This window comes from Plutella xylostella, chromosome 14 (genome assembly GCF_932276165.1).
Source record: "Plutella xylostella chromosome 14, ilPluXylo3.1, whole genome shotgun sequence".
Classification (NCBI taxonomy): domain Eukaryota; kingdom Metazoa; phylum Arthropoda; class Insecta; order Lepidoptera; family Plutellidae; genus Plutella; species Plutella xylostella.
This window is the reverse complement of record NC_063994.1, coordinates 1,276,385-1,295,893: the sequence shown is the minus strand read 5'-3', so window position 1 is coordinate 1,295,893 and position 19,509 is coordinate 1,276,385. Positions and strand designations below refer to the sequence as shown.

The 19,509-nt window shown below is 42.2% G+C and overlaps 1 protein-coding gene across 1 annotated transcript in view; it reads left to right on the top strand.

Moving 5' to 3' along the window:
* The window catches only part of LOC105386690 (protein piccolo), a 49,583-nt gene extending 31,869 nt beyond the window's left edge, over positions 1 to 17,714 (top strand). Inside the window, exons 3-8 of the mRNA XM_038120207.2 lie at positions 6,320 to 6,574; positions 11,726 to 11,832; positions 12,409 to 12,612; positions 12,889 to 12,974; positions 13,154 to 15,135; positions 15,219 to 17,714. Coding sequence (XP_037976135.2) covers positions 6,343 to 6,574; positions 11,726 to 11,832; positions 12,409 to 12,612; positions 12,889 to 12,974; positions 13,154 to 15,135; positions 15,219 to 17,074 — 4,467 coding nt within the window. The 5' untranslated portion in view covers positions 6,320 to 6,342 and the 3' untranslated portion in view covers positions 17,075 to 17,714. The remainder of the gene's footprint in view (positions 1 to 6,319; positions 6,575 to 11,725; positions 11,833 to 12,408; positions 12,613 to 12,888; positions 12,975 to 13,153; positions 15,136 to 15,218) is intronic.
* Positions 17,715 to 19,509: the final 1,795 nt, after the last annotated feature.

The window sequence follows — 19,509 nt, the reverse complement described above, 5'->3', positions numbered from 1 at the left end:
GCTCACCCTGCAGCCATCCTAGCACTATTTTACTATCGCACCATCCGTAAACTGATATTTTATAGTCTTCTGATAGACATTGTATGACTTTCTCCATAACAACTGATAGTAGAAGAGAGCCACATAGCTCTAATCTAGGTAATGATACTTTTTCTTCTTTGGTGCTGCTAGCAGGAACTAGTCTTGCCTTTCCAGTTACTTGGTTAATTGATACATGGTCTCCTCTCTTGATTTTACAGTAGATGACGCACGCATAAGCTTTCAGAGACGCGTCGCAGAAGCCGTGCAACTCAATCTCGTCGCCGTTAACAGTACCAAGCCATCGTTGTATTTGATAATAGTTGATATTTATGATGTCCTCTCTAAGCACCATCCATTCTGTGGTTAAATCTTTTGGTAGTTGATCGTCCCATCCAATCTGTGACATGAATACTTGCTGGAACATAATTTTTAATTTTGTAGTTAGTGGGGAGAGCCATTCGATTGGATCGAAGATCTTCGAAAGGTCTGATAGGAATGATCTCTTTGTAACCACTTCTGATGATATTTCAATTTTGGATTGGAATGTGAAACAGTCTTGAATGGGGTTCCAACTTAACCCTAAAGTTTTTGATGTTTCTGCATGCTTAAAGTCAAATTCTGTTTGTTCTGATTCTGATGTGGTTGATATAGGTAAGTGATTTGATTTCCACTTGCGCAGGTGAAATCCTCCACTCTGGAGCACCGACATAAGGTTTTCTTTCAGTTCTTCAGCTTCTTCTGCTGTATGACAGCCATGCACGAGATCGTCCATGTAAAAGCAGGACTCAATGACATCTGCTGCAATGCTGTTTGGGTTGATTTCTTTTTCATCTGCCGCTAATCTCCGCAGTGTCATCATAGCAAGAAACGGTGATGAGCGGAGTCCATAGGTGACACATCTTAGTTGATATTCCTGGAGTACATGCTCTGGTGAATCTCTCCATATGATCTTTTGAAGGTTCTGATCTTCTTCATGCACCCAGATTTGCCTATACATTTTTTCTATGTCGGCTGTGAACGCGATTTGATATTGCCTCCATTTAATGATAAGCGTTTGAAGGTCTTGTTGAAGATTGGGCCCGCATTCCATAAGGTCATTAAGGCTATGTCCTGTTGAGGTAGGTGCTGACCCATTAAATACTACTCTAGTCTTAGTAGTTGTTGATTCTTCGCGTGTGACACAATGATGCGGCAAAAAGAAGGTAGGTTTCATATTGCCGTCATATGTTGATAGTTTCATGTGACCGAGCGATAGGTACTCATGAATGAATGCTTTGTAATCAGATTCCATTTGTTTATTTTTACAGAATTTTCGCTCTAATTGACGGAATTGAGCAACAGCTTTATTTTTGGAGGTCCCGAGTTTGTCCTCGAAGTTTTCCTTCATTGGTATCCTCACTTCATACCTGCCGTCCTCTAATCTCCGGGTTGTTTTTTGATAAAAATTGATAACTTGTTCTTCTGATGATGATAGTTGCGATTTGTCGGTGATATCTTCTATTTCCCAAAACCTTTTTATTTCGTCAATATCGCATAATGTTACGTTGCATTGTAATGTTTTAACATGACCGCACAAAATCCAACCCAGCTGTGTTTGTTGGGCTATAGGTACGTTCTCATGTTGCTTGCATATTCCTTCCAACAAAATGATAGAGTATATATCAGCGCCGAGCAGTAAATCGACTGGCCGACTTATATAAAACTGTGGATCAGCAAGTTTGATATTGTTTAAAAATGACCATTCTGGTTCATTAAATGAGACACTGGGTAAATTTTTGATAAGAGATTTCATGATAAGAACCTCGGTCTCGAATTGATAATTGTTGTCCATTGATGAGCAACAGATTTTGGTGATACCTTTACAAGTACTTTCCTTAGTACCTACTCCTGATATGATACCGTGGAATTTGCTTCTCGATAGTCTCAATGCCTGCGCTGCCTTTTCTGTGATTAATGATGTTTGTGATCCTTGATCTATAAGTGCCCTTAATGTATGATATGTACCATCCGCTGATTTTACTTTTAGCATAGCTGTGGCCAACAATACTTCGGGTGGAACGTCACGTTGTAGTGACACGTGAGTATTTTTATTCCTATTTGGCTCAAACTTGATGTTCGATGATGTCGGTCGCGATGCTGTTTGGCCATATTGATGGCCTTGCGAAAATGCGTCATGTAAGATGGTGTTATGATCTGAATTGCATTTTTGACAGCGTTTTTCTGATATACACGGCTTTCCAAAGTGACAATACAGACAATTTTTGCATAACTCATGCTTATTGATAATGTTTAATTTTGATTTATTGTCCATTTCTAAGAATTGAGGGCAATAGAATAACGCGTGTTCGAATGTGTCGCAAATCGGGCATCTTTTTGCGAAGTTGTTGTTTTTATTGTAGACCGGACGTGCGCTACTTTTATTCAATGACGTAAATGATTGCTGGTAATTTTTGTTGAAATTTTTTGGCTTGATAAATGATATTTTAGATTTTTGTGGGGTGATATTTTCCTCGATCTTAGTTTTTCCGGAGGCTGACTCCATTTTCCTGAATTTGCCTTCCAGAAATGATAAAAATTCCGCAAGGGTGGGTAACTCAAACGGTTTTTGGAGAGAATCGATGTATGCCTCATTTGTACTCGCATCTAGCTTTTGCGACAAAATGTGGACTAGTAATGGGTCCCAAGTGGCAGTGTCGATTCCTAGATTTTTGACTGCGTTCAGGCACTCGATGGTGACGTCATGAAGTCGCTTAATCTGGTTGATAGAAGCTTGATTTTGCATCGATGGTAGATTTAACATGATATTGATATGAGCTGAGAAGATGAGCTTCCGGTTATTATATCTATTGTTAAGTATTTCCCAGCACGCTCCGTAGTTATCGCTGCTTACTTTGAGGTGTTGTATAAGGCGCTCCGCCTCACCTTTAACTTTAGATTTCAGGAACTGCATCTTCTGCGCATTCGAGAGCGATGAGTTGTTATGTATGGCCTCCATGAAGAGATCTTTGAATGAGGTCCATAAGTGATAATTTCCGTGGAATTGAGGAATCTCCAGAACTGGTGTAGACTTCTCACGATGCTGCGTGCTCCACATTTTCTTATTGATGGCTCTTTTCATCTCATTGTAACACTGCTCGTACTCAGAAAATGCTTCTTCATACTCCAGATTCTGACCGTTCAATTCTCCATCCAACTCCCAATGAAGAGAATCAATAGCTCGCCACCTGATTTGCAGCGTTTTAAGATAATCTTCCAATTCCCATCTTTCTGATAAATCGTCTAAATTAATGCTTGATAATGTTCTGTTTAAAGCTCGAAAATTGCTATTTTGTTTGATAAGTTTCTCAGAGCATCTCTCTGGCTGCATCTGTTCTGAGGGATCGTCATCGGCGTCGTGTGAACTAGTCTTCACTTTGAATTTGATAGGTGCCGGGGTCAATGTTGAAGTGTCCCGAGGTACGGCTCCTGACTCTTTCATGCTGTCAACAGGTACCGAATCCGTCGCCCGACTAGTTCCAGGTGCTGCTGAGGCCGGCTGCTGCATCCTTGACGCCTCATCGACGTGCTCATGCTGTTGTGCTGTTCCCGTTCCCAATTTTAGGACGGGTGGTTTCATAAAAGGTGCTGATACTGATGATTTTGATTCCTTAATTTGATTCATGATATATTCGTAACGAACGCGTACTGCCTCAAAGACGCTGTTGACGAAATATTCGTGCGATTTGTCGTCAAATCCACATAACTTAATATGATTACTTTGAAATTCGCCCCAATAACTATTGAGCACATCTAATTTCCGCTTGAAATAATCAGTTTTTGATTTGCGATCCTTTGGATCTTTTTTAAAGTTGATATAGAGACTTTCCATAGCATCAATGATTTGCTGTTGCGTAGCTAGGATGTCTTCCATCTTGACTTCCATTTTTTAAGTTGAGAGCAAGCAAAAAAAAGGAAAGATCTTACTTGATAAAGCTGGCTGAAGATGATAGTTTGATGGTTCCCTGACTCCACAGGTCTCCAAATGATAAATCCTTGCAAAACAATAGGTAAACCACTCGCGAAGCACAAATGCTAAGATTCACGACACTCGCGACTGATCCCGCCTGTTCCGAAGGCTCGAAGGACCAAAACGATGTTGGGGTTGATTGATGCCCACAACAACGGGGTTGATAGTTAATGATAATTGATAGTTTGATAGGGTGAGTGCCGAACCGCCGCGTGACGTATGATAATGAAAAGACGTCGTAATGTGTGAACGGTATATTGAACACTGAAATATGATTATGTAGGTACAATTGTCGCTAAGTCTAAGTAGGTCGCACGTTTAAGTAAAATGCAAACTAATGCCTAGATGTTAACTCTAACAATTATATTTAAGTAGTACATATTTAGTTTTCTTCGCTGAAATTGTCTTAAATAAGTTCTTTTTTTTTGCACTCCCATACAATTTACTCCCTGTACCTCCTGTAGGTTGACTGGTAGAAAATGCTTTTAGCATTAAGTCCACCTAATTGTACATAATTACTTTTGTATATTGTGCAATGAAGAATAAATAAATAAATAAACCACTTTTGCAACACCCTGTATACCTATGACATTATATGCATTTACATGGCTGTGTTAGGGAGGCTCCGTTTTTGCTCGCAGCCCTTTGAGCAGAACCCGTCGGACAAAAACTTAATTAACTTTGTCATTGACGCGCGGAACCCTACTCGCCGTATAATTTGAACTGGCCCCGATTCTGCTAGTTAATACAACCTCCAAGAAGATTCCTCTTTTTTCACCCATGGAAGTTAAAATTATTTTTTTAATAAAATTGGCACTACCTCTGAATAAAATACATAAAAAAGAGTTAAGTATGAAAATCGATCCATAAACGGCAAAGATATCTGTCACATACATAAAATGAATCGAGAACCTCCTTATTTTTCTGAAGTCGGTTAATCATCAGTCAAGTTATTGAAACTGTCATTAGAGATCAAACAACCACACCACCGCCGCAACGACGACACACCAGCGCCCCCAAATTCCATAGCAGAACCGGCCCGCTGAACGTAACGACAAAAACGCGCCAAACAACTACCTATTAAGCAATTTTCCACACGACTCTCCAGGACGGAATGGCCGTACTTCTGCTTACAAGAGAAATGCAGGGACCAATTTAAAACTGCATGGAAGCGATGTAGTCACGTCGTCCTCCCACGATTTATTATCGCAACTCTCTCTCAGTCCCATGATTCGGGAGCTTCAGAGCGTAGAAATAAGTCTTGAAACCAACGCAATAGCTGCCGTTTTCGCGTGTTTACAGCCCCGCTAATGTCGGCCATTTTGCCCGGGAGGTATCCGGGTCACTAGGTTTTTAACCGGCACAGATAATATGCGAATGTTTAATGTATTTCTATTATAGTGCTAGTTCGATCGAGCAGTTTGGAGATTAGATATCGTTTCAAATTGGATTTGTGTAAATCCTTCGCGCTGCGCCGCTCGGGTATCTAGATAACTGCAGCAGATAGAAAATATTCTATTTCAGCAGCGAGATTAAGTGGAATGTAGGTCGGTCGTGTAATCTGTACGTACGTAGGTGGGGTAGATGTATGTTGATGCATATGGGATTTTGTAATTTTGTATGTTGATTTGTACACAAATACGAACATAATAATTATTTACATAATTTTACGCTACACTTCATGCGGCGCTGCACTCATACAACTGTCAGTCCGATAATATAGACAGGTTTGTTCCCGATTATGCCGTAAGACTTCAGTGGTGGCGCTGACTCTACCTACCAGTTTTCACAAAACCCTACATCTCCATCATCATCATCAGAACCCATCACGTCCCCACTGTTGGGGCACGGGTCTCCTGCCAATGAACAAAGGGTCTAGGCTTGGTCCACAGGCTGACCTAGTGCGGGTTGGTGGACCCCAACATAAACAAGCTAGTTCTGAGAGAGTTGTCGGGTAGAGGCAACTCGACTGTCAAATGTTTCCAAGCATAGATCATCAGGCCCTAAAGCCCTCCCCATACTCTCTATGAGAGATTTCATCTTGGGTTTTACTGGCAAGCTCCGCCGAATAGGGCTTCTACACTCTCGTATTTGCTCCGTCTATACTCTGTCCATTATATTATTGGTTTTTTGACATTCGAAATCCCATACATATTTGACGACTGCAAAGGAAAACATACCAGACATAAGGAAACGTCTAAAATACAATAACATAGTGGAAGCTCTATAGTGTAGTTTTGTCAAGAGTTTGGAGTGCGCTTTATATTAACCCTTCTGTTTCCTCTCTTCCAGCGCCCTCCAATGCCGGCCCGGTGATGGCGGATGGCGAGCCCGGCGCGGGCGAAGGCGAGCAGCGCGGGGCGGCGCTCGAGCGCGTCTACGACGAGCAGGGCGAGGGCGAACAGGCAGCGCGGGGGGCGGCCTTGGAGCGCGCCTACGTACACGATGTGTATGAACAGGCGGGCGAAGAGGAGCCCCCGCGGCCGGCGCCGGGCGTGCAGGCGTTCCTGGGCCAGCTGGACCCCGGCGCGCTCGTTTGTGATGTCGGTGAGTGTGGAACGTACTGCTTGTAGTCGGAAGAATACCTTCTTCTTCTTCTTACGTGTTCACGACTGTAATATTCCCGCTTTCCGCTGTACATTTGTACCCACGTGATAGGTCGCGAGCCGTCACCGTTTTTGAATGAGTACAATGCACTTGGGATACACATGTAGAATCTACATGTGCAGGTTTCCTCACGGTGTTTTACTTCACCGTAAGATGCGGGTGCTTACCCGACTGAGCTATCGCCGCTCTTCTTCTTCTTAGTATATCGGTGATAAACACGAGACACGTCTAGCGTTTGTCGCCGTAGTGACTGGTGATTTTTCTGTGCCGTAGTGAAAGGATTAGCCAGTCGGAATAACTTCAGTTACTAACTACCCTGGGTACAGTTGCTACGTCACTCGGGTTGGGAAGTCTCCTTTCGGGGACCCTTACAGATCTGAAGGAAGGCGTAAGAGAGAAAGACCAAAAAATACTTGGATAGATGTGTTGTGTAAAAGTAAATATGTGAGTTTTCAGAAGATGACACCAAAATAAAAATAAAAAAACTGTTGATGTCATTTAAGTAATTTTTTAAACTTTAATAAGTAATAGAGGTAAAAGTAAAACCCTATTCCATAATTAGTTATGTGACATTTAACGAAGTGGTCACAAACTTTACTGACGAATTTACCGAGAACTACCTTGCCATGATATTTCCGTTTTCCATTTAGTGTTAGAGTTGTACGGAACTTTTACGTTTCTACTAACACATTAACATTAACAGTTTACGGAAATTGAAGTTACTATGTACTTATATAGTATCTACAATAATATCTAGAGTACACACATATACAGTAAGTAAAACGTAATCTGTACTCATCCTCAAAAAGTTCGATACTAACTGGCAGTTTCAATAACTGTATCTACCGATGACTGGTAGTTACTTTCATACTATTTTGACACATTAAGGGCCTGTTCCACAATGTCTGGTTAGTGGCTACCTGTCGGATAAAATACATGCTGTCACTCTCTGTCATTATTTTTTAGACAGTGACAGTATGTATTTTATCCGACAGGTAACCACTAACCAGACATTGTGGAACAGGCCCTAAAAGTTAAAACCTGTTAAAATCGTATGAAAGTAACTACCAGTCATCGGTACATAGAGTTATTGAAACTGGCAGTAAGGCCGTGGCCACAGCTTTCAGCGGTGCGGGATGAGGTGCGGCGTGAGGGGCGGCGGGCGGTGCGGATTGCGGTGGTATGCCACAGCTCGACCAGTTGCGACCGCGGCGGCGTTGGCTAGTCCGTCCACTTGATGCCGCCGCGCGCGCCGCTTTGAGCTGTGGCCGCCTCGATACTCTCTAGTACATTTGTTTCGCTCGCACACCGCGCCGCCCGCCGCCGCCGCGCACCGCGCCAGTCAACCCGCGCCGCTAGCCGCGCCGCATTTCGCGCCGCGGCTAGCTGTGGCATACTTCGTACGTTGTCTAGCGTTTGTTTTCGGCGCTCACCGCTAGCCGCGCCGCTCGCCGCGCCGCACGCCGCGCCGCAATTGGCTGAGGCCAGAGGGTAACGGCGTGCGCCGCGGCGAGCGGCGCGGCTAGCGGTGAGTGCCGAAAACAAACGCTAGACAACGTACGAAGTATGCCACAGCTAGCCGCGGCGCGAAATGCGGCGCGGCTAGCGGCGCGGGTTGAGTGGCGCGGTGCGCGGCGGCGGCGGGCGGCGCGGTGTGCGAGCGAAACAAATGTACTAGAGAGTATCGAGGCGGCCACAGCTCAAAGCGGCGCGCGCGGCGGCATCAAGTGGACGGACTGCTAACGCCGCCGCGGTCGCAAATGGTCGAGCTGTGGCATACCACCGCAATCCGCACCGCCCGCCGCCCCTCACGCCGCACCTCATCCCGCACCGCTGAAAGCTGTGGCCACGGCCTAAGAGTCACAGATGAAAAATAGATGAGCTGAAGAATAGATTCGGTATAAATAAGTACTTTTATCTCTCTATCGATTAAATATTCTGTAGCTCATCCTTCTATCACCAATTTTTTACTGAGGGTGAATAATTTGTTTACTGCACTTCACCCATATTTTATCCTATTTGTATTCATCTGTAGGTAGGTACTCATTGATTGTACTCACTTAACCGTCACGTCTTTTCGTTTCACTATATGGCCTGTAGTGGTACTCTCGACGCGCAATCCATTGTGTCACGCTTGCCTTCGAGTCATTTGGCACTCTGGAACACGATGGTAGCGCCACCTTGCCTACCGTATTTGGTGGTTTTCGGGTGAACTAGTCTAAATTCGGTTACGAACGCAAGTTGGTACTCTTGAGCGCCATTTTGACAGTTGTCAATATTGAACATACTGGATATACGCAATCGCTAAGGCAAGAAGAAAAAAGTAACTTTATTACTTGTATTTGTACTTGTGAGTGGCGATTTTGTGTGGTTTTGTGTGGTACTGGTATTTGAGACTAAAGATGCTGTGTTATGGCTTATTTAGCACTACGAATAACGATTTTGCGCAATGCGCAGCGAAGAGATATCCGGAGGCGCAAAAATCAGCGGCGAATGGTGAGATATTTGGACGAAGCAGTGGAAATGGGACAGGCGGAGTTCGTCGATAATTACCGCCTCACAAAAGAACTTTTTGATGAACTATGTGGAGACATAGAGCCCTTCATGAAGGAAGGGTTTAGGCCTAGTCCACCACGCTGGCCTAGTGCGGGTTGGTGGACCCCAACACAAGCAAGCTTGTGCTGGAAGAGTTTATTTATTTATTTGAAGACCAACAAATGATACACTTGTTACATACATCAAAGCTACATAAATAAAATATAGTACAGGCCTCTGACTAGGATTAAGGACTGCTGCCGAAGCAGCAACCGGGTCCCACAGCTTAACGTGCCGTCCGAAGCACGGAAGCGTCCAGAAAAGAACCACTTGAAATTGGTCACCCATCCAATGGCTGACCGTGCCAGTTGTTGCTTAACCTCAGTGATCAGTTACGATCACTGAAGCCCGCTCGACTACAGACGCTTCGATAGTGTCAACTTGACACTATTCACGACAGTTTTTGTTATTTTTTCCTTTTCATTCATTCTTTCACAAAGTCGATAAAACAGCTTCAAACAATCATAACCAAATTTTAAGTGAAACCGAATTGTAACCAAATAGACGTCAAGAGTACCAAATCTAAATTGAAATTGGTTCTGACTCGAGCACAATATTAACGCAATATGAATAACCGTCTTGCGTATCAAGAGTAGCAGTACTGTAGGCTGATGATAATTAAGATGCCCTTGACAAAGTAGGAATCGAAACCGAATTCATTATTTATAATTATTAAAGGTATCCCGTTTCTAAGATCTCATAAAATAAACATTTTCCCAGTTCTGATCCTTCTAGCCATTATAATAATAGCAAGGAATGAACGATTATAAATAAACTTGGTCGCGAAAGTGGGTCAAACAAACTGTGACTTGAGAATTATTCAGCAAGAGCCTTATTGAAGCGGTAAATTGTAAAAAAAGATGGATGTCCAAAAGTATGGGGCTATTCTCAAACATTTAACTTTTTCTATCGAATTTGGGATATTTATTAGGTTTTTAACTGCTTTAGCGGCTTTTAAGTCGCGAACCCATGGATGTTTTAACGGTTTTCTGACCTTTTGTTTTAATTTTTTTTAATAGATTATCCTTTAATTTTTCATGTGATCGAAACACATATACTTACATAATACTGATTTATATCTAGCTAAAGGATAACTAAAGTATTCAATACCTACTCAGATAAAAGTAATCTGGGAATATAATTTGTATTGGATGCAATGACTTCTGATTTACTCTGAAAGCAATCATTTCTTTCACCATATAACTAAGCTATTGAAAAATCGGCCCTATCAAGTAATTTACCTATGTAGGACGTAGGTACTAAATTATCTTTCCAAGTTCCTATTCAGTACCACTTTATTACCTTGATCACTGAGTACTTTGTTAAAACTGGACTTGATTTATATTTTTTCCGCTAGCTAATAAATCTTATACAGTACTTACTAACCGTCCCATCTCACAAAGTCCCTGAATCGTATCGACTTTCACCCATAGACTGACACAGTAAGATCTAATGTCTGATCCCGCTGATGCAATTCTCTCTGTCTTCGTCCACTACTTGATAATACATACCTCGTGATAAATAACGTTAGATTAACGATAGGTATATGAAATTATTAAAATATAGTTGTAAAAAAGTTGGCATGTGGGAGCCAGCCTTCACTTATTTTCTGTAGCGGCTAAAGGTTAGGTACACAAATAGGTATCAGGTTAAGAAAATGCTGAGCTGGTTATTTCATTTCTAGGTTAATTTACTAACAAGACTGTCTTACACAATGTACATCCCACGCTGACCGTTCTTAGTAAAAGCGGGTTATCTCAGGGAGTACTTTTTATCTTTTAAACTAAAATGCCACGTCATAGTGGCTATGTAGGTGTAGAAAGAGATTAGGGGCGGTTTTTAACTAGGGTAATGTTTAAGGTGTGGGATGACGACTTCCACAAAGTAAACAAGGGAGTTTTAAATTTCTTGCTAAGTTCAAAAATAGCACCCACCTAAGCATTTACCGAAAAACCATATAAAGTGGAATGCTGAACCCATATCAACGCTACTATACCTATCGATTTACCAAGCAGTTGAGCAACACAATGGCACACCATACATATTATAGCGATGGCGGGTGAGGAGTCTACCCCAGTGACGTATCAACTTTCCCATACAATGTATGGTAACACAATGTATGTACAATACATACATACCTCCCGCGCACCCTTGGCTGTGAGCCACTGGTGGGGTTTTCACCGCGGATTAGATTAGTCTGTCAGGTCGTGAAACCCAAGTTTATCTTTAGTACTATTCCTCACCAACCAATGCATTATTTATCAAAGCAGGCGTCCATTTTTCGTACGCAACGAATGCATCGCATTCTGTATTATTTATTATAGAAATTCAAACCAGTGCGTCCACTACATCAGCATTCCCGACGCTGTATCTCCATATGAAAATCCGTTTGGTCCGATGGTGGTGGACTACTGGGTGCTTACCTTGAATGAATGTATCTACCTACAGGACAAAATACCTCCTTCTCCTAATAACTTCCTTGTTGCTACATTCCAGGTTGCGGCAACGGCAAGTACCTGAACGTGAACCCGTCGGTGTTCACGGTGGGCGGCGACCGCTGCTGCCGGCTGGCGGGGCAGGCGCGCCACCATGACAGCAATGAGGTAACTACATTCATTTACTATTTTATAGATGAAGGCGCCCGTAGACCTAGGCGGAGATGACGGGACGACCTGGATTTTTGTCGGATTGGCGTCAGGTGGTCGACAACAGAGACGTGTGGAATAAGCATGAGGGGGAAAAGACCCAGCAGTGGGACACTAATATGGCTACTTAAAAATATAGATAGGTATACCTATAGTAGTGAGTTAACCCTTTACACATGGCATTCTTCATTCATGCCACTAACAGACCAGTAGCAAGCTTGCTGGATCAGACAATTAGCTGGAGCGGATGCTATAGACTATGCCTGTTTTAACAGCATACGAATTTCATTACGCACGCAGGATGGCACGCGTAAATGAATATTGTATGAACGGATTTGCTTTATCAAACAGGACGCGTTACTTGTGCACGTCAGAGCGCTAACTTGTAACCGCGCTATGACGCTAAGATGTGGTGTACTACTATGGTCAAACAAAGCGCCAGCGCTAGCAGTACGCAACGTAACGCGTTCTGTTTGAAAGCTGTTAATTATTACGTAATATTTTCTGTAATCATGCCGACTTGGTCTCTCCCAGGTGGTGGTCTGCGACAACCTGTGCCTCCCGTTCCGGGACGAGTCCTTCGACGCAGTGCTCTCCATAGCCGTAGTCCACCACTTCGCGACGGTGGAGCGGCGAGCGCGGGCGCTGCGGGAGCTCGCGCGAGTCACGAGGATCGGGGGCCGGCTGCTGCTGACCGTCTGGGCCATGGAGCACGAGGGACGGAACTTCCATTCACAGGTGAGATAACTTCACCTTTGATTGCACTAGTCTCAATAACTGTATTTACCAATGACTCAGATGTATACAATTTTGACACAATACAACGTTACAAGTTAACAAAATCGTAGGAAAGGGTGCATGAAAGGAGCCTCTCAAGTGACATCTCGAGTGGCTTTTTCTGCTACTTTAACCAACATGACAAAGGGATAAAGCTTAAGTGTTTATCACGCTAACAACAAGAAGGCAAAGTCGGTCAATAGTCAGTCAGACTAACCAAATAACTCTCTATTTCAGGACGTGCTGATACCATGGCACCGGCCGGCCACGCTGGTCCCGCCCACGCCGCCTCCGAGACGATTTCTATCCGTCGACTACGACCAGTAAGTACTTATTAATACTATCATTCATCATAATACAGCTAAAGCCAAGTCTTTTAAAAACACCATGTTAAGAGTCTAAATACAATACATTCGGACTTCTTCCTGAAGACTTCAAGCTCTCCAATTAGGTAGATCGATCGCAAACCCATAAGATTAACGTCAATTTTATCTCCTTCCAGCAACCTCGAGCCGTGGAAGAGCCGCGAAGCGTCGCCAGGGTCCTCGTCTCTGTCGTCGCCCAACGAGACGTGCTACTCGTTCGTGCGGCGCGCGCTGCAGCGGCTGGCGGGCCGGCGCTCCTTCCTGCCGTCCTGGAACCTCGCCACCCGCCCCCCGCCCCGCGCCTGCCTCCGCCCCGAGCCCCCCGCCGCCGACCTGCCCATCGAGCTACGCAGACTCGACGAGCCTCTCCCGCCGCGGCTACTCACGGCCCAAAACTCAGAGTCCTCCGCTACCAAGTCGCGAAGTCTGACGGATATAGTTGATGTAGAAAGACATCCTCTCATCAGATCTCGCTCCAGTCTCCCGAGCCTCGGAGGAGATGAGGCCGAGCCTGCCCCGGAGCCGCCGCCGCCTGAGGCCGCACAACCGCGGAAGAAACCACGACTCGTCAAACAAAAGAAGTCTATCAATGAAGATGACGCCGAAGAGGATCTAGACAAGCCGACTGATATGAAGAGTCTCGTAGAAGAAATGCCTAATTTTAAAGTACACACTCCTAGATTATCATCGAAGAAACCTGGCGTGTTTAAGCAAACGTCGCTCAACGAAGAGCTGATGTCAGCTGAACGATTAAGGGAGAAGGAAAGGCTGAGGAAAAATATTCAAAAGCAAGCGTCACTGAATGAGGAATACTTGTACCACCGCCCCGGCGCGCTGGACTCCATACGGGATTCCATATTCTCAACGTCAGCAACTACTGCTAAGAAGTTTCAATCGCTGAAAAACGGCCTCACTAGTAAGTTTAAGACGTCGACAACGAATATAGATAAAGTGACGGTGTTCGTGAGGATGCTGCAAGGGTGGAAGAGTCACGGTCCGACCCCTGAGGTTCCCACGTCTAGCGACAATAACTCCGGATCCGACAAAAACTTTCCTGAACGAAGACATTCAAAAGAAGATGGCTCGGACTCTTCAAAAGACAGCAGTCTTCAAAGCGATACGAGCGTTGATTCGGAGGATAGCTTTGCGTCTGTCATATATGTTCCAAAAGCAGATGGCTCTGGAGGGGATCCTCTGTCGCCTACACCGCTATCACCCGGACCAACTTCACCACGGCTCAAAGTGTCCTCAGTACCCACTTCGCCAAGAATGAAAAACTCTCCTGGTCTACCATCACCGAGACTAAAGCAAGCCTTCCCACTGATCAGGCCTCCTGCATCACCAAGCGCAGTTACAGCGCCAGTCCCCGTCAATAAAATCCTAGTAGCCCAATACAGTTTAAAGAATTACACGACAACGACTAGTGTTTGCACAGCGACAGTAAAACCTCAATCCAAAAGCCAACCTAACTCACCACCTAAATCAGAATCAGATGACACATTAGTACCAGAACTACAACCAATAGTAGTCAGAAATAAAATTCCAGTTGAAATATATGAAGAAATAGATCCCATTCCGCCTATACTAGAAGAGAAAGAAGATGAAACGCCAACTGAATCGACAATTGACCTAATAGCAGAAATTAACAGAGACATCGAAGAGCTGCATAAAATGACGAATCAAACCGATCTATGTCAGCTGAAGCCACGAGTGGTATTACAAGACGTGAAACCTTACCCCAAGATTACTCTGCAAACAGTGGCTGAACTCCCAGAGATACCACAGTTCAAATGCAATGAACCGAATCGTTCGCCCACTGACACCTTAGATTCACGGTCGGCTGAGCGAAAACGAAAAGAGAGGATAAGACAAATCAGGGATATGCTCAATAAAGGTATACCTTCTGCAAATTCTAGTAGAAGATCGGCGTTCCCAATAGTACGGACAAACAGCAAAGCTGAGCCGGCTAAGAGCCATCCAAAACTGGTATCCTTGGAATTGTTCAACCCTGCAACTGACGATATGGATAGTGACTCAAGTGGAGTTTCTTCACCAGATTCTGTAGACAGCGTGATTAGCGTTGTCACTGAAGAGTTGCGGAAAACTGCTTTAGAAAAAGGTAATTTTATTTATTTACTTACTCATTTATTAATTTATGATTTTCGCAACATTTCAGCAACTAATGTATTTTTATCTTTTCAGATGCATGGACTTTCAGCGTGCAGCATCAAACATCTTTGGATGTTAAAAAGCCAGAGGAACCACCTCGTGAAAAGTCCCCATCGGCACCTCCAAGTCTCATAGAAGCGGTGGCAGAAGTAGCCCATTCACTGGACGAAACTTGTGAAACTGTCATACAATCCAGCCCAAAGACTAAGAGGAAGCATGTGGATAAAATTGAGAGTGCTGAAGCCATGGCTATTGTCCAAGGAACTTCAAGCAGTAGTAGTAGCAGTAACTGGAGTCTTAATAAACTTTCACCTGGAGACTTGAGGATATTAGAAGACAGGTCTCGATCTCAATCACATACTAGCTCAAGCGGAAGCAATTCCAGTTTAGAACGCCTATCACCAGGAAGGAGGTCGAAAGAACGGTCTCCAAGACAAGGAAGTACGAGCAATTCAACTTGGAGTCTGAACAGACTGTCGCCAAACAGACCAGAAGGTCGGTCCATGGATGACAACTTGAGCAAGAGTCATAGAAGTCCAACAAGGTATCCGTATGACTCTGTCTCAATATCAAGCACTGATTCGGAGAAATCGATATCGAAATCTGATAGCTTCAATAGAATACAAGCTAACGAACCAATGGTCACGTGTAAATCGGATATAGTTTGCAAAGAAGAAGAAATCAATGAAGATCGCAGTCAACACTCTCTGTTTGCTGAAAAATTAAGTGAGAAGTTGCTGCACGAAATAGATCAATACTCTAAACGCATCAACGACGACGACTTTGATCTTCCAAGTAGTAGCAGCAGTGAAAAGAGCATTTCACTCAGACTTAAAAGAGAAGAAGAAGACAGAAACACACAAAAGATCCTCGACGAACTCTCGAATAGTCTACAACATTTAGACGATCCATACAGCAACAAATTCCCTGCAGAGATCCAAAACTTGCCCAAGAACAATAAAACTGTTGCAAATTCTACAGAAATTCACGACACAGACATAACTAAACTATTCCCGAAGTGCGGTTCGAAGTTGAAAACGAAAAAGCGGTCGAAAGACGTAGATCCGATAATCAACAAATACCGTGAATTAAAGAAGAGCTTGAAAGTAACGAGCGACGAAGACATATACCTCAACAACTGTGCCAACATACAATATAATGTGATTAAACCCACAGAGGACGAGAAACCAACGGATATAGACACAAAGAACCCGGACGATGACAGCGCGATATCTTCCACTAACGGAAACCCAGAGATTACGATAGACTCAGGCGCCTACGACACAAGCCAATCCCTCGAAACGGGATACTCTTTAGAGTCCGAAATGAGCGTCGACTCATTATGCATGAGTACTGACAAGCGATCGTCGTTGAAAGTCGGTCAGTCGACAGATTCTAGCGAGCTGGACAAGATGGAGATCAGCCCTGAATCTGTGACGTCACGATCGAGCGCCAGCACTGCGCCGCTAAAATCAGGCTTCTCCATAGAGTCTAGTGATACTTCGGCTGGCAGCGACTGGAGTAGACGCGACAAGACTGGCAGCACGGCTTCTCTAGGCTGCGCGAGTCTCGCCTCCCTGCCTTCTTGTAGTGAATGTTCTAAGGAACGGAAGCTTCTAGAGACGAGGTCTTCTTCCGAGGACACGGCCCCGGCGGCGGCCCGGGCGGTGCCGCACGCGCCGCTCCTCCCGTCGCTCAGCGATGGTTCCGATAGCCTCCCGTCAGAGGGCGGCGCGGTCACCTACCACAGATATTACCACGTGTTCAAGCGAGGCGAGCTCGATCAACTCATAGACAAGTATGTGGAAAGCCTCCACGTGGTGTCCTCCTATTATGATCAGGCCAGTTGGTGCGTTATAGCGGAGAAAGTTCAAGTTTGGACCATATAGACCCAAGTCACCAGTTAAAGTTGTGGTGGGGTCGAAACGATAGATTTATCTCGTATAGATGATTATGAATGACAAAAAATCTTATGATAAATATATATCTTTATACTTAATGAAACATATATCTTTAGGATTATTAACTGATCTATCCAGTGCAGTGGCTACTAAGTGACCTTTGAACTCTTATGTGCATGTGTGGAGGATGTCGGACGGTTCTATTTTATAAATTTGCCAAAAGCGAAGCTTCGTTTGTTTAACATAATGTACTTAGTCATTCTATACTGGTTTTACATAGTTGTATCTTACTCTATTGTACTTATATCTAAATTTTATTAATTATTCTTGTTGCAAAATATGTTCATATGATTTAATTAATGATTATATAGATAATGTTTTCAATAATTTTGTTTCAAAGAAAATAAATAAAATGAAACAATACTTAAAATAATTCAAAGAAATCATAAACTAACTTTTGCAACATGAAATTTAGTAATTTAGCGAGACTAGGACTCGCTTGAATGAAAACTAAGAGCTTTAAATAGTGAAAATATATATATACTTACTTAACATTATATACTTATACAGGATGTTACATGAAGGGTATTGTTATGAAAAAGGTGGTGATCATAATTTCCTTGGCAAGCATTGCCATTGTAAGTACATACATAAATGTTTTCAGCTAATAGAATGATTACCTTTTATGGGTCTTCAAAATGTAATTACTTCAAAGACTTAACTTAACTAGCATCATACTGAATGCGAAAGTATTGGTGTGACTGCCTTTTGGATTACAATACAACTATTGCAACATCCTATATACGGAATTCACAGCTCAATATTAATATAAGCTAAATTGGCTTATATAATACTGTTCCAGTATACATATACCTTACATTGTTCTATTCCGAGAAAAACACAAATTTATACTAATGCTTTATTATTATTATTTCCTTCAATTAATTAAATTAAAGGCTTTTTTTCTGATTCGTACTTTAGTTAATATTCTAGAATAGTATTTATAACTAACATTCTTTCTTTTCTTTAAATATTTTCAACTGTTTTATAGCAGTAAGTAGTGGTATAAATATGTGTTTTTTTGGAAAACTAATTAGTTTTTAATACTTTGAACATGAGCTGGTCTCAAGTAGATACTCTGAACTAAGTACATACTTTATTAATTATTTTAGTATGAAATTTATTTCTAGTACGAGTTATCTGATAGCACTGTTTATATTTAAGATATTCTCTAAATGGCCGGTTTAATTTTAGAGAAAACTGTAAAACTGACTTTTAGTATAGGAGAGTCATATTATCCTCGAATTAATTTTCTTGTAAAAGCGTTATCAGTCTTAAATACTAAAATCGGACCATTTAGTAAAGATAGATCTTTTAGCTATGACAAACGTTGCCCTTGCTACTTGTAATATAATTGAAAGTACAAACATACACGCATTACTGACAAATCTAATTTTAGCATAAAACCCTTACCAATAATGAATTCGCACGTTTCTACATCACCTAAATTCAGAAGGCCTAGCACGGGCTCGATAGATAGCTCGCAAGACCCGCTCGCATCGCGCTGCTTTGAGAGCTAGTGCGACGGAAAACTTTTGTCATGTCTTGCGCCCCGTGCTGGCCTTTGGTTTATGTATTTCGACGATATAGGTACATTCATTATAAGTAAGGAATATTTTTTTAATACTCAAAGCTAGTTACTCCTTTTATATTAATTGCTTGGGGTTGACGAAGTAAATAACGTCGGTTAACGAATAGAAACATTTTTTTAAATGTACGACTACTTTAATTAATGTAGTATGTATGAGGTAGTCTAAGTCAAAATAACGAATATTAAATTACTTTTTATCGACGTATTTAGTTTTTAAAATTCATTAAAGATCATACGGATATAATATTTAATTTATATACTATATTAAACTTAAGTATTAGCTGGTGAACAATAATGTATGAGAACAAGCTTAATCGGGATCGCTGTTTAAGGACAAGTTCTATTAAAGTTAAAGCTATACTTCGATCATTGTAAATATATTCGCTATAGACTTAAAGCTATTATATTAAAATAGGAAATAAATTACGTTATCAACAAAAAGTGAGATTAAACTTAATAATATTAGTACATATAGCCAACTGGACTACACTGCTAAACGTTGACAAAATATAGTTTAAAAAAAGAATCTCATAAAAAAATCATCATTGTTTAGTAAGTGTAACAGTTGTCCATAGAATAGTTATAGTACTTAATAATAATACTGGAAATCGTAGATTCTAGAAACGAATATTATAAAATGCACAACTGTAACTATAAATAAATAAAAATATATATCTACGTCTTCATCGTAATAAGCATTTGCAATTAAAGAAAACTGCAACATAATATTATTATATATAAAAATTATAAAACTAAACGAATTATATACAAT